At 43.7% G+C, this 15,819-nt stretch overlaps 1 protein-coding gene across 1 annotated transcript in view; it reads left to right on the plus strand.

Annotated features, from left to right (window-relative positions):
* CCDC149 (coiled-coil domain containing 149) overlaps window positions 1–15,819 on the plus strand; it is a 95,886-nt gene that overhangs the window by 57,728 nt on the left and 22,339 nt on the right. Inside the window, 5 exon segments of the mRNA XM_060148416.1 lie at window positions 9,597–9,713; window positions 10,532–10,704; window positions 11,418–11,490; window positions 12,896–12,980; window positions 15,202–15,346. Coding sequence (XP_060004399.1) covers window positions 9,597–9,713; window positions 10,532–10,704; window positions 11,418–11,490; window positions 12,896–12,980; window positions 15,202–15,346 — 593 coding nt within the window.

A 15,819-nucleotide genomic window follows, 5' to 3' on the forward strand; every position in this document is an offset into this window, starting at 1 on the left:
CAGAGGAGGTGACATTTGATCTGTGACCTGAAAGAGACAAAAGAAGTGGGTTCTGGATAGACCTGTGGGCAGGCTGCTAAAGGGCAGAGCAAGTGCAAAGGCCCAGAGGCAGGCAGGAGCAGGTTGTGCTCGAGGCGCTGAAGGAGAGCCAGTGTGGCCAGCAAACAAGGGAGGTGGTTGGAGGTTGGGTTGGGAGGTGGGCAGGGGCAGCTCATGCATCAGCAGCTCTCATAAGGGCTTTGCAATTTATTCCAAATTTATTCCATTGCAGTGAAAAGCCACTGGAGGTATCGTGTGTAAGGAAAGCGTATAGCATGTTGTTTGGCCCAAGTTGGGTGCTCGTTAACTGGGAGATATTGACACACGTTAATGAGTGTGTGCATGATAATCTCCAGAGCCTGGGAGGAAGAATATGAAAACTGCTGGGTTTCTTTTTTAAGTGACAAATTCTTTTGTTTAAAGCTAGAACTAGATTTGCCATATAGGTTTAGGAATTTGAACTTTGGTATACACAGTAGAGTTGCCTACTTGGAGTCTTTTAAAGCTCTCCTGTCTAATTTTATCAAGGGTATTTCAGAAGGTCAGGGGGCAGTTGGAGAGGATGTGGAGAAAACCAACAGGAAAAGTAAAGAAAAGATAGGCAGGACCTTGTCTGTTAAGTCGCCCAGCACAACACTGGCAGATGAATGTTTGATCAATGGCTTTTGGTGTTGACCTCTCCCTAGGCGTGCTATTTGCAGCAGTACACAAGGACCGGGGGTGAGGAAGGGCTAACATCCACTCCTATTAATTCTTGCATCTGATCTTCCCAGTAACTCTGACAGATAGAGAGTCACTGTATAAGAATTATAACCATACCAGCCATAACTGGGGATTGTACTTTTAAAGCTCTTCAGAGAGTGATTATTATGTTGTATCTTCACATTGCAAGGATGGAAACCCCCAGAGCTGGAGTTGTGCAGTGCACAGGCTGGGCAGCCGTACATAGCTGTTCTGTCTACAAGATAGCTTTTATTCTTACTCTAGACTGAATGTGCCCCCACCCCAAATTCATATGTTGAAACCTGATCCGAAATGTGATGGTATTAGGAGGTGGGGGCTTTGGGAAGTGATTAGGTCATGACAGCAGAGCTCTCATGAATGGGATTAGTGCCCTCATAAAAGAGACCCCAGTGAGCAATTTTGCCCCCTCTGCCATGTGAGGACACAGTGAGAAGATAGCTGACTATGAACCGGGAAGTGGGCCCTCACTGGACCACGAACCTACCAGTGTCTTGATCTTGGACATCCTAGACTCCAACTGTGAGAAGTAAATGTTTGTTGTTTATAAGCTACTCAGTCTATGGTATTCTGTTATAGCAACCTAAACAGACTAAGACAGGAGTTGGTACTAAGACGTGGAGTGCTGCTATAACAAATACCTAAAAGGTGGAAGCAGCTTTGGAACTGGGTAGTGGGTAGAGGCTGGAAGAGTTTTGAGGTTCCTGCTTGAAAAAGCCTGTTGTCCTTCACAGCATTGCTGTGAATGGACCATTAAGGGCAATTCTGGTGAGGACTCAGAAAAAAAAAAAAAAGAGAGAGAGCTGTGGAGAAAGCGTCCACCTTCTTGGAGAATACTTAAGTCATCCTGAACAGAATGTTCATAGAAATATGGACAGTAAAGGCCATTCTGATGAGGCCTCAGATGGAAATGAGGAACACATTATTGGATGCTGGGGAAAAGGCCATCCTTGTTATAAAGTGGCAACAATCTGGCTGAACTGTGATTGAGTTCTATTGTTTTATGGAAGGTAGAACTTGTGAGCAATGAAACTGGATATTTAGCTGAGGAAATTTCTAAAAAATGTGTTGAAGGAGCAGGCTGGTTTCTCCTGACTGCTTATAAAATGTGAGACGAGAGAGATGATTTGAAGATGGAATTGTTCAGCAAAAAGGAACCAGAATTTAAAGATTTGGAAAATTCTCAGCCTGTCCATATGGCAAAAAATGAGAACGCTAAGGGTGTTGGCCAAACAACCATGTGGTAAAGAGATGAGTATGGATTAGAGGCCGGGCGCTACTTTTCAGGGCAAGAGAAGAATGACACGGAAGCTAATTTAGAGCCCAGCAAGGCTGCCACTCCCGCCACAGGCCTAGAGTACATGGCTCTGGGGGACAGATTGCCTTCACCTGGGTTAGAGTGGAGGGGGCCTCCCGGAGCCCCAGGGCTGAGACCGCAGCCCAGTAGAGCTGCAGGGCACCAGAGCAGAGCCACTGCAGGGCTGTCCTGCCAAGCCTTGGCGGTGATGTTGCCAGTGGGCCTGGAAGGCAGAGCATCGAGCCAGAGGATTAGTCCTAAGCCTTAACATTTACCGTTGTTTGATCTGTTAGGTTCTGGACTTACTTGAGACCTGTCACCCCTTCCTTCTTTCCTATTTCTGCCTATTTGGAATGGGAATGTCGCTCCTGTGTGTGTCCCACCTTTGTATTTTGGAAGCACATAACTTGCTAGGTTTCACAATTTCACAGGTGGAGAGGAGTTTGCCTCAGGATGCATCTCACCTCGAGTTTCACCCATACCTGAGTTAGACGATATTTAGATGAGGTTCTGGACTTTAGACTTAAGAGTTGATGCTGGAACCAGTTAATTCTTTGGAGGTTATTGGGGTAGAGTGAATGTATTTCACGTGTAAGAAGAACATGAATTTGGGGGCAGTCAAGGGTGGAATGCTATAGACTGTGTCACCTCCCAAAAATTCATATGTTGAAACCTCCTCCCCAGTGTGATGGTATTTGGAGGTGGGAGCCTTTGGGAGGTGATTAGATCATGAAGGTGGAGCTCTCATGAATGGAATTAGTGCCCTTATAAAAGGGACCCTAGAGAGCTCTCTCACCCCTTCCTCCATGTGAGGACACAGAAAAAAGACAGCCATCTATGAACTAGGAAGCAGGCTCTCACCAGACACCCAACCTGCTAGCACCTTGATCTTAGACTTCCCAGCATCTAGAACTATGAGAAACAAATGTTTGTTGTTTATAAGCTATGCAGTCGATGGTAGTCTGTTATAGCAGCCTGAATAGACTAAAGCAATCTCCACTTTCAAAAACACTAAAGTCACTTGGGGCTCAGTGAGGCTAGATGACAGCCAAAGACATGTGACTAGGATCCGCAGATACAGGATCTGAACACAGATTACACCTGGAGAATAATAGCTGCTCCTGCTGCCAGCTGTCTTCCTCCCACTGTCTGTTGGGGAAAATGGATTCAGGCAAATGAAAACAAGAGGAGGGAGAGACCGTTGAGGGCTATGAGGGATGAAGCCCAAGAAGAGATCAAGGAAGAAGCGAGTCATTCCGACTGGGGGGCCTTGGCAGGACCAGAGTTTGAGCAGGGCTTTGGCAGAGGAGTTGGACTCCATCGGCAGGGTGGGGGGAGAGCGCCCAAGAGCCTTTTGTCACATCGTTTTGCAGCCCTGTCCCTCAGCCACATCCCAGCTGCAGCTGCACCTCATCCATAAGCGGGCGATTCACACCCATAATTCATTCATAAATGTTTATTTCCATCTAAATCAGCAAATGGATGCATCTCCTGGTGGCCGTGTGCGTGCCTCTCAGGGCACTGATCCACTTCAAGCGTTGGCACAGGGAGGCTAGCCGTGCAGTGTTGATGGCCCCACTGTAGGAAATCAAGCACTCCAAGCAGTTGCTTCATAGAGCTTCCAAGGTGGGAAATCAGCCTCACTGCCTGCAGTCTACAGATAAGGTTGGCTCAGCAGCTCGGCTTCCTCCAGCTTAGAAGAAAGATCGACTTCCCCAGTGGGCATATGTGTGGGGAAACTCACGTGGAGGAGGACACCAATGAGCACAGCAATAATCGCAATAGCAGCTGACATTGATCAAGCACTTTGTATGTTCCAGGGGCTGTGCTAAGTATGGTAGAGAAATCTCATCTTCTCTTACTTGGGACTAGGTTCTAAAGTCAGCGGGTAAGAGGCAAAACCTTGTGTCTAGCAGAAATTCACCTTGACGGTCTCTTAAATTGTCCATGATGTTCAGGGCAGGTGGCCATGTGTCTCCTGAATAGGAGTCTTATGTATAAATATGAACGGTATGATTTTGTCTAAATGTATTATCAGTCCCTCTCCCACCTTGCTCTCAGTCTGGGACATTGAAAGCAGGGGTGGGTAGAGCCACCAATTTAAAACATTTTTATTTCTCTCCCATCCCCTCTTCTCCATCTCTCTCTTCCTCCACTTGGTTCTCCCCGTCATCTTTTTGCCAAACACATACATTTGAATTCTCCTAAATTAAATGCTCATTTAATACAACGTCACTCTCTTACTTCGTGTTTAATGTTGGGTAGGGGAAATGGCCCCCTCTACTCCTCTTGATTTCTCTGTTTTTTTTTTTTTTTTTGGAGTCCCACACGACATGCAGGATCTTAGTTCCCCAACCAGGGATTGAACCCTGAAGTGGAAGAGCAGAGTCCTAACCACTGGACCAATAGGGAATCCCCCCCTTCTTGATTTCTTGTGGCTGGACATGAGACAGATTAACAGGAGAAAAAGAAACACATTTTAAATTCATGCTGGTCCCATAGACATGGGACCTAAGAAGTGCCCAAAGCAGATAACTTTTATACTTTTTAGACAAATAATAAATTTGGGAGGAGTTGACAGGACAAAGAAACTTAGGTTCGGGGTGCCCAATTAGTGAAGAATCTAAACCGAGTTTGGGCTTGGGGTAGTAAATTAAAGCAGTAACAGGGTTTGTTTATACTGGTTTCTCGCCCAAATCCCCATCTCTGGCGATAAGGGCATCCTTCTACCTCCAGATGCAGGAGGGCACCCTTCACATGAGAGTTTTTTTTTTCCTGCTTTCGGAGTGACAGAAAGGAGGGTCAGAGTGTCCCTCGTGTGTTGGGCATTTCTTAAGTAACTTTAATTCAAAACAATAAATACGCCATTGAGGCACATTTGGGGGCAGCCTACTCTGGGCCCCAACAGTTACAGCAACCTTGGCCAGGAAAAAGCTGTACTGTTACTGTCGTATTCTTACAGTGAAGGATACTAAGACTCAGAGAAGTTCAGGCATATTCCTGAGATTGCACAGCTCTCGAACTTGGCCCCAGAACACGCCCCCGCCCCCTGGCAGATGGACTCCAGAGCATATCAGCTGTCAGCTGGGAAGGCAAGAGAACTCTCCCTGGGGCTGCCATCCCTATCGCGATGGCCTCCTTGGGCCCCGTCAGCTGATTGAACTTGAGTATCAGACCCAACCAGTGATCCAGCTTTTACCAACTTGGGCCTCACTTTTAAAAATAAGTGTTTCATCTAGTCCAGCCCTGAGATTTAATAGCCGATATTGTATGCACATTGAACACCAAATGATTGTTAACATGTTTATTGAAGCTTAACAGGCATCCAGTATATAAAAGATGACTCTCTTATATGGCTGTCAGACCTCAATAAACATGTTTAATAATTAATTGGCATTAAGCAAACATAATTGTGTGATTCTAAATTAAGTGTTTGGCGAAGCGTACTGTGAATGGAAAACCTCAGTGGTGTTTTATTACTTAAAGTTCAGGCTGTCAGTCTGGCTTTTCACATACGAGGAAAAGTGCCCCGCTTTCAAAGCCGTGTTGCAGACCTCCTGTTGCCTCATGCCAAAAGTGGCACAGGCCTTCTTGTTCCTAGACCCTTTCATCTGAGAAATGTTTCTTGCTTGGTTAGCTGTTTGTCTTTCTGTGTATTCACCTGGGGTTCTGAAAGTCCTGAGCCAAGACTGTGATGTGAAAGATGTTTTCACATATCGGCTTTCAGGTAAATTAACCAGTTCTGACATAAACTCCGTTCCTCTCACAGTACAGCCGATTCTTGACATTTGCTATAGTTACATTCTCTAAAATCACTGCAAACACTGAATTAGGGCATATTGAACCATTGTTCCTAGGGGAAATAGGAGATTAGGTTCCTCTGAGCCTCTGGTCACAATATTTTTGTCACCTGATCAATATAGAACTGTTTTATATGTGTTTCTCTTTAACGTCACCTTATTTAATTTATATTGTTGTTTCTTTAACATTGAACTCACAGCCAATAGCACTGTAACTCGTGCCTGAAGGAAGCTCATCTAACACACGTATATTCTCTGTAAGGCGCATCATGGCCTCTCGTGCTCAGGAACACGAGAAAACACTCCAGCACTGCACAGGAGGGCCATTCTAAATGGCAAAACACCAACAGAAAGCACAAAAATGTGAAAAAAAGTGGCACAAAAGAAACCATGAAAAGGACACTTGTTTACAGTATGAGCTAAAACAAGAAAGCAGAACATTGCCTTGTTCCACTTTAGCTGGGAACGTTCCTGTGGGATGCTTCCCAGTTTTTGCAACTCTGTGTTTATCTGCTCATGTCCCCTCATGATGCAAAAGCACCATGAATGCTGATTTCGAGACTACAAATAAATTTGCATTAGGCAAGTATACAAATTCAGAATCCTTGAGCTTTGGAATGGGGATTCCATTAAGCATGGCCATCTGTGTACCTAAGTGCCGTATGTCCCCTGCTAGGCCTTTGTACAAGCTGTTCCACCTGCCTGGAACGTTGTGTACTGATCCTAATGATGCATTTGCTCATAGTAGATGCACAATAAATACACGTCCAGTTCATCTGACTAGTTTTCAAATAAGGACCCCAAATATATGTCATTTGCAGGAATAAAGACACAGACCTACTAGAGAATGGACTTGAGGCTATGGGGAGGGGGAAGGGAAAGCTGTGACAAAGCGAGAGAGTGGCATGGACATATATACACTACCAAACATAAAATAGATAGCTACTGGGAAGCAGCCACATAGCACAGGGAGATCAGCTCGGTGCTTTGTGACCGCCTGGAGGGGTGGGAGGGAGGGAGACGCAAGAGAGAAGAGACATGGGAACACATGTATATGTATAACTGATTCACTTTGTTATAAAGCAGAAACTAACACACCATTGTAAAGCATTTATACTCCAATAAAGATGTAAAATATATATATATATATTTATATATGTGTCATTTGAAAATGCCCTTTACTTTTCAGTAGTCATCATTTCCTGCACAGTTCATTGCTGTTATTTATTATTCCTATATAGTTAATATTCTACCTTGGCTTTTAACTTTCTCACCTGCCCCTAAATCCTTAGGGACTTGAAAAATAAAGCCATTCTCTCTATTGGCAACAAATCCCTTAGGATCTACGCAGGAACGAGGGAGAGCATACCCCAGCAGGTATTCCTGGTTGGGTTGGATCTGTATGGCAGCAGAAAACTGTCCCCAGGATTTCATCCATATATGAAGCCCATCTGCACACACCCTACAGGGAGATGGAGGAATCAGTCTTGCGACCTCTTTCGAAGAAGCATCAGGAAGCAGTGCTGTAAAGTCAAAAAAGCACTTTTTAATGGCCACCTGCTTGGCACTGAACGGCATGTAGGGGATGCTCTGGGACCACTGGACCTTCCTGGAGTCTCTAACATAGTTTCCATCATGGCCCTACTGGAAAGTTTGGAGCTGCACATGGAGCTCGGCCCCAGAGACTGGGAAAGCCAAGGGTTCTGCAGGGTTGCTTTGGAAAATTACACTTTTAGGACTAGAATTTAGTTCCTAGGGATTTTAAAACATTTAAAAAGTACGTTATGAAAGTCATGTATACTTATTTTAAAAGTTAGAAAACAGAGAACAGATAGCATACACAGTCTTGCATCACCTAAACTTACACACACACATTTAAGGGTTTTAGTGTATTTGGTAATTTTTTTCTTTTGTATGTGGGTTCTTAGTATAATTTCAATCATACTGCGTATTTTGTTTTCGGCTGTGCCGCACGTCATGTGGGATCTTAGTTCCCCAACCAGTGATCAAACCCGTGCCCCCTGCACCCCCTGTATTGGAAACTCGGAGTCTTAACCACTGGACTGCCAGGAAAGTGCCTTTATTTAAACATTTTTTTAAAATATTTATTTATTTATTTTCTGGTCGCACTGTGTGGCTTGTGGGACCTTAGTTCCCTGACCAGGGATTGAACCCAGGCCCCCAGCTGTGGAAGCATGGAGTCTTAACCACTGGACTGGCAGAGAAGTCCCCAAACTGCATATTCAAGTTAGTTTTCTGCTTTTTTTCCCACTTAGTGTGGCAGCATCCGCATGTCCATGGTACTGTCCATAGTTCACATCAACCTCATTTTGAACGGCTGGAAATTTGCTGTTTGATTGATTGATCAAACAATCAATCAGTTGATTGATTGCATTATCATTTGCTAGCCATTCCACTATTGTTGGACATTGTTTCTATTGTTTTTTTACTCTTTCTATAAATAACAGCACAGTCTACTTTTTTCTTTTTTCCTAAAACTAGTCCATGTCTGGGATTATTCTTAGCCCAGATTATCAGAAGTAGAGTTACTGGATCATTGGATAGGGACATTTTTTTTTCTTTTTAAAACTTTATTTCAACATAACTATGGGTACAGAAATACACTCATATGGGTTAATAGAATGCAATTTAACTTATACTACACAATTTGGACCAAAAACCTGGTACATGGTTTGCTTCAAAAAAAAAAAATGGGGTTTGCAATCTGGTTTACTTTTCATCTATTACAAATGTATATATATATAAAAAGATCCTCCATCAAATGCTGCTAAAGCAAACAGCAAGAACCTAGAGAAATTAACCTTTGGTTTGTCTCTGAAAAGTAACAGGTATTGCACTGTAAAACTTTACAAAACTGGAGCAACAAAACCATTGGAATGTTTCAGTGCCAGTTCCCAGAGTTCAGTAACTAATGGATGTTGATGAGGGTGAGGAGAGCCTATGTATACATGTGAAAATATAAAAGGTATCCGATCTAGTTAATATTGCATGTAGATCCCGAATCTACTCAAACCAAGATTCAGATAATTTCTTAAATCTGAATTAACTGTCAGTCCAGTTCATCTGCTGAGGTCAGAAAGGAAACTCTGCACAGTAGCTGTTTTCCTGAGTTGTGCAAAAAAGAAAATTCAGTTTCTTCCCCAGCGTTTTAGTCCAGAACTACAGCAAAGTATTTCATCCATTGTCAACATTCATGGGGTGAGAGGCAATGAGGTTACTTAGGCTTAAATCTGAATTAGCACTCAGATGCAAGAGTCAGATAGGGACATCTTTAAGGTCTTGATAACATAGCCTAATTGTTAAGAATGTGGGAGCATGCCCATCTCAGCAGATACTTTACAACATTGTGTTATCATTTTTTAATCTTTGCTAAGTTTAAAAGAGACACAGAGTTTTTTCCCTCACTATGGCAGGGCTAAACAGGCTATCCCCCTTCAGATGCCCAGGCCTGTGTTCCCGTTAGCCTTATAGGTGTGTGTGTGCACACGTGTGTCTGTACATACAATATGGATTTAAAAAATTTTTTTAATTAATGATATTGGCCAGAAATTTCTTTGTCTTGTGCCTTTCTCCAGTATTTCTTGGAAAATCTTAACTTCCAACACTTTCTGCCTAGTATGCTTGGGGTTTCGTTTGGATCTCCTCATTTTAACTCTCTCTCCCTCTCTCTCTTCTTTTTCTACCAATGGAAAATGCAGCTCTTGAGAATGACAATTGCCAAACAGAGGCTGGGAGACGAAGAAATCGGCGTGCGGCACTTTGCAGCCCATGAGCGTGAAGATTTGGTTCAGCAGCTGGAGAGAGCAAGGGAACAGGTTATCGCCAACATCTGTTATGAGTGGGGGATATGTTTGCACAGCTGAGCGTGACACAGAGAAGAGTAGACTGTGCCCCAGTTTCTCAGAGACTGTGGGGTGCTTGGAACGTGGTTAGAGGAGGAAGGAAGATGCAGTTTGAATGCATTTACTCCCTCTGTTCTCTGCTAGGTTCCCAAGCAGCCTTTTGCATTTCTGTCTTCCAGCAGGTCTGCTCTCTTACTTTGGGTGCCATTGTTCTGAACACAACAAGAAACCTCCCCCATAACCAGGATAGACAGGGAGAGAACAAACATGACAGACTGGCCTTAATTTGCAAGTTTCCGCTGAAATGCTGAGTGGATGCTTTTTAGGCAAAATCTCAACGGGTACCGAGCCCTAGTTAGGGAACAGCTTAGAGAGCCTAGGCTTCGTTTCTCTCCTCTCACTAATTGGTTTTGAAGAGCAGAACATGATTTCTGGGTCTAGAGTGGTTTGAAAAAGTATGTATTTGTAAGACACTGGCTGTTGTTCCCAATATCTGGATTTGCCCTCTCCAAGCCCCTGGCTTTAGGGCAGGCTGCAGTTGGTAAGTGATCAGTTCTGTGTTTCCAAGCTGCTGCAATCCATCTCATCTTGGATATAGTAAGTGTCTGGCCGGAAGTTGTTCCTTGCTTTCAGCTTTTATCATATTCCGATGTGTGGCGCTTACGGTTTTATAGCAGACGCTGGTATTAATAAGCTCTCTAAAAGTCAGTCAGCCAAGTGGAAGGCTCGTCTCTAACCATAAGGCTGATGCCTGCAGAATACCTTGAGTAAGGGCACTTCTCTGGTTTCAGATTGAGTCTCTGGAGCATGACCTGCAGGCCTCTATGGACGAGCTTCAGGATGTTAAAGAAGAGCGGTCTTCCTACCAGGACAAAGTCGAGAGGCTCAACCAGGAGCTAAACCACATCCTGAGCGGCCACGAGAACCGAATCATTGACGTGGATGCCCTGTGTATGGAGAACAGGTAAGTGACCAGTCCCAGGCTCGTACTGGGGTAGGATGCTGGCTCTCCACTTGCCTGCAGGCTGGGAGTTATTTGCAGCCCTGTTTACATTTAAGAAAATAGCCTTACGGTGAAAGGAAAGTCTCAACCCTAAAACAATGATATTAATGTCACACGTTAGTTGTAGCAGTAAGAAAAGAAGAACCACATGCTTACATGCCTACATCCATACCCTCTTTCCCCCTGCCCTCCCCGGTTGGGTGAGAAGGGTAGGGAACCAGTGAAAGCTGCTTATTATTGCTATCAAGAAGACAGAAAAGAATAAGAAAATAAATTGAGAAACTCCCTTAGCTGTCTCTTTTCCCAGAGGCAAATTTCAGTGTGTGTATGTGACTAACCTAATGCTGTGTCTGGTATTGCCTCTTGCTGCCTTGCTTCCCAGTGGAATCATCTTAATGAGAATTATGTGAAAACTGTGTTGATATCCCTTAGGGGATCTCTGCAGAGGGCTGTCCTAAAGTGAGGTTTCAGTGATTTGGGCATACTTGACCTTGATCACATCCATTTAAGAAGAGGTCACCAAGGTGCACTTTTTCTGCTTTCGGTGATGGGAAGGCACTGTAGGTCAAAGGTGGCTCTTTGGGTGTGTGGTTTTCTTTTTATCCTCTCCTACTTGAGTGTATGTTTTTTATTTTGCCTCCAAACTCTTCCTAGCTGTATATATTCTTTTTCAGGTACCTTCAAGAGAGATTAAAGCAACTTCATGAAGAGGTCAACCTCTTGAAATCTAACATTGCCAAATATAAGGTAGAAAATCATGACGGTGACGGTGATGATTCACTATTGTACATCTAAGTGTCATTCTATTTTAATTCCCTTTTATGTGCCAGATACTCTAGTGCTTGCCTGCCCTCCCAGATAGTTCAATAAGAGCTTTAACTGAGGAACCAGTAAGAATTAAACCCCAAACGGCAAACACAACAAAAACAGGTTTTGCAAGAGCTGCTTCTGTTATCTGGACAGGGCACACTGAGACCACCAGAATCTGGATGTGACCACTATACAGCCTCGGTCTATATTAAATTAGGTTTCCTATCCAGCTTTTCTATAAAGTGTTCTGTCATCAGATGTTCTTTGGCCCCTAATCATCCATAAGAAAATGATTTCTGAGCAATGAAGAAACAAAGATTGGGAAATCACAATCTAAACGATAACGTTCACGTCACACTAAAAGGACAGAATGTTTAAATTCTCCCCACTGTTATTTAGTCTAATTCCAGTGCCATTCGTTAGATAATATGTTTCTGCAGATGTGAGTTGTAAGTGTTATAATTAGCAAAATCTCCTGGGTTTCTCTGCTTTGAAAATAGATTGGTTTCTCTTCCTGAGGGTGAAGTTTTACAGCCGTCTCTGTGCTGGGGCAGCCATCTCATATTCCTGGCTTTTGACGTTCACTTTTTTCTCAGAAGTCTCCATGCTGTTCCTCCTTTTCCAATCTGGGGCGGGGGGGCCCCCCTTGAGTTTACACCCATCTATATATACACACACAGCCAAAGAAGAATACAGCTCTTAAAGTTGTATAATTAATACATAATTTAAAAAATGTGTATATGCATTCACTTAACAACATTTATTCAGTTCTTCTATGTGCCAAGCACTGGCTGTGTAGCACATATCAATTTTAATGTAACGTTCTGTTCTAGGAATGACACACATGCACTTCCTTAACCTTGAGTCCATGGCAGATTTCATTAATCAATCATGGCTTTTCTTCCAGTCCAGCCACAGAAACCTTCCAGACACCACTAATGATCTTTTGGCATTGCGCCATGAAAGTAAACCTAGTCTCCATCTCATGTCTGTTTGGAAGGGGTTTCCATAACTAGTGACTTCACACATTAGACTGAGTTCTTGCTTCAGATTTGATTTAATTTAACGAATATGCATTGAGTACCTTCTATATATAGGAGGATATAATTGCTGTAATTCTGCTGGGCACCAACTTAACAAGAAAAAAACAAAACTCTTTACCAGGTCCATAAAAATCATAACTCTCTGGCAGGGACTCTGAATTTTAAAAGTTGGGCTAGCATTTGGAGTTTGTAAAGAGTTCTTGTGTGCTGGATGGGAGGATGCATCTACCGGAATTAGGTATTTTTCCATTATTGGCTTTTCTGACAGAGGTTTTTGTTTTCTCCCAATGCTGCTTTAGAATGCTCTTGAGAGACGGAAAAACTCAAAAGGCCAGGGTAAATCCAGCAGCAGTGCTCTGACTGGAGTCCTGTCTGCAAAGCAAGGTAGGGGTCATTTTCTGGGAGGGACCACCTATGATCACAGAATGCGAGCACTGTGGGTCCACATCTCGTTTTTTGAATTGGGAATGGAAGTGATCCTTAGAGCAGTCACCCCCAGACTTCCACCTGCATCAGGATTGCCTGGAGGGCTTATTAACACACAGAGTACTGGGTCCCACCTCAAGAGTTTCTGATTTACTAGGTCTAGGGTGAGCCCGGAGAATACGCGTTTCTAAAAAGTTCCCAGGTAATGCAGATGCTGGTTCGGGGACCCTGCTTTGAGAGCCGCTGCCGTAGAGGTCTCTCTAATGACTGGACCCCATTTGCATCTATTCCCCTAACTATGCTCCTCTTTCCAGAATGTTTTCCCTTCTGTAATCACCAGGTTAGCATCTCCAAGTGTCCGTTCCATGCTCATTGAGTTTCTCCTTTTCCTGGCCTCTGTGATCAGACTAGAAAAGTCTCACAGCTGCTGAAGTCATTTTACCATGGCACATGTGCCTTTTTCAAAGAAGCTTTTATTTTTTATTTTTTTTGCGGTACGCAGGCCTCTCACTGCCGTGGCCTCTCCCGTTGCGGAGCACAGGCTCCGGACGCGCAGGCTCAGCGGCCATGGCTCACGGGCCCGGCCGCTCCGCGGCATGTGGGATCTTCCCGGACCGGGGCACGAACCCCTGTCCCCTGCATCGCCAGGCGGACTCCCAACCACTGCGCCACCAGGGAAGCCCTAAAGAAGCTTTTATTGATTGCAATTTTGTTCCTCCTTCTTGTCGATTCCAATGAAAAATAATGATCTTCCAGGAACAGTCAGGGGAAATAAATAGCAGAGAGCTTGCTTCTGACACTTAATATTTGGGAATTCAGTTCTAAACATGATCCTCAAGTGGACCGTGCTGGACTGGCCTGTTTTGGGCTTGTTGGCAGTGCAGACCAACAAGGATCACGTGGCAGTCCTCATCAGAGCTACGGGGGATTAAAAAAAAATGGTGAATCTCCAGACTACCTAATAATCAAGGCACTTTTCCAAGCAACTTCTTTTTTTTTTTTTTTCACTCAACTAGAAAAGAACACCCTCTATACAAACGTGAAGTAGCCCATCTCAGTATAGCTCTGGATATCCTTGATAGCCTTTGAATGTTGGATGTTTGAATGTTGAGACCCAGTCCTGTCACCGACCTGGGGAATGCTAGCCACACTCAAACACGCTGGCAGAGCCGTCAACCCGGCACAACCTTTCTAGAGAACCATTTGGTTCTCTGTTATAAAAAGCCTTAAACTGATCCCCTCTGAGCCAACAAGAAATGATTACAGACATGTGCAAGCATTTTGCTTCAAGAAAGTTCTTCCTACGTTAGTTATAATAAAAAACATTGGAAACAACATAATTGTCCAGGAGTAATTAAATAAATTACTGTAGATCTATGCATGGACTACTAAGCAGCCGTTACATTTTATATTTTAGTAGATATTCATGATGAGACATAAGGTTAAGTGAAAAAAGCAGAGCTTTTTCCCATTTTTGGAGAGAAATGTGTGAATTTGTGTGTCTACATATAGGCATATAGGAAATGGTGTTCAAAGATATATAATGAGAGATTTATATTATTTCTTCTTTTTTCTGTCTCATAGGAATACAAGTGGTTGTGGTCTTTTGGGGTTATCTCTTAGTTTCTAAAAACATGCATATACAAAATATACTTTGTGTTCTAAATGATCTCCTACATTATCTTACCTCCCACCAAGGGTACTGTGGGAAGCTGTGATATAAAGCCAGGAGCTCAGGACTAGAGCCATTTGCATTTGCACTGCTGTGTGACCTTCAGCTAATGTTTTTAATCCATCAGCACCTTGCTTTTCTGTCCATGAAATGGGAATAAATAACATTTTCCATGTTCTTTTTAAAATTTGAAGCCTCAAATGAGTTAGTCAGCATGAGTGTTTCAAAAGCATAAAATACTGGACAGATGCAAAAAATTATTATCCTTTAAATAAAAGGTGTTGCTAAAAGTCCATGAGTACTTCCTCCTTTCTGTTTAACCCTCACACTAAATTTTATTTTTTTTCACTTTTGACACTTGAAGTGGACCCTTCAATTACAACACAGTAGCGTGTGGAAGCCGGGAACTGATCCCAGCTTCATTATCCAGGAAGAACTGACATTGGTTTGCATTCCAACGTTCCAGAAGGATTTAAAACTGAGTTGTAAATTTTATATCCCACCCAGTTCAGGATCTGTTATCTGAGGATCACGGGTGCAGCCTCCCAGCCACTCCACAGTCCATTTCTGATCTGAAATCTCTGGCAACAGCCCTGTTGGAGACAATCCATGAGAAAAACATGGTGATCCAGCACCAGAGGCAGACCAACAAGTAGGTGGCTGGACCCTGGGGTGCAGGGCGGGCGGGAGATATGTGATACAATGACTCTCAGCAGTGGGTGGCAACCAGGTGGTGGGCCTGCCGGCCTTAAGGGAAGAAGAGCCCTTAAATCTGGAGGGAAACTTATTGAGCTAGAACTGTGCTTCTGCATTATGACAGCATCTTGGCTCTCAGCTGGAACCAACATGGAACTAATACTGGTTCTTGCTTATTGAATGCTTCCTCTGAGCCACTCACAGAGTAATGCATATTACCTGGCTGATTTTGATGGTATGCTTGCCCGGGGGATCTTAATCTACTCTCCTCCACATCTTCTCTAGGGGAGGCACCTCCTCGTGCCATTCTAACCTCACAGCACAGCTTTCTTGGGCTCTGAATAGCAGGAACACCCAAGCGTCAACTTTCAGGCAGCTGGGCCTAGAATGGAGTCTCGTGCCACTTTTCCAGATCAGCAAAAAACAATA

The sequence above is a fragment of the Lagenorhynchus albirostris genome, chromosome 4 (assembly GCF_949774975.1).
Source record: "Lagenorhynchus albirostris chromosome 4, mLagAlb1.1, whole genome shotgun sequence".
NCBI classification, from domain to species: Eukaryota; Metazoa; Chordata; class Mammalia; order Artiodactyla; family Delphinidae; genus Lagenorhynchus; species Lagenorhynchus albirostris.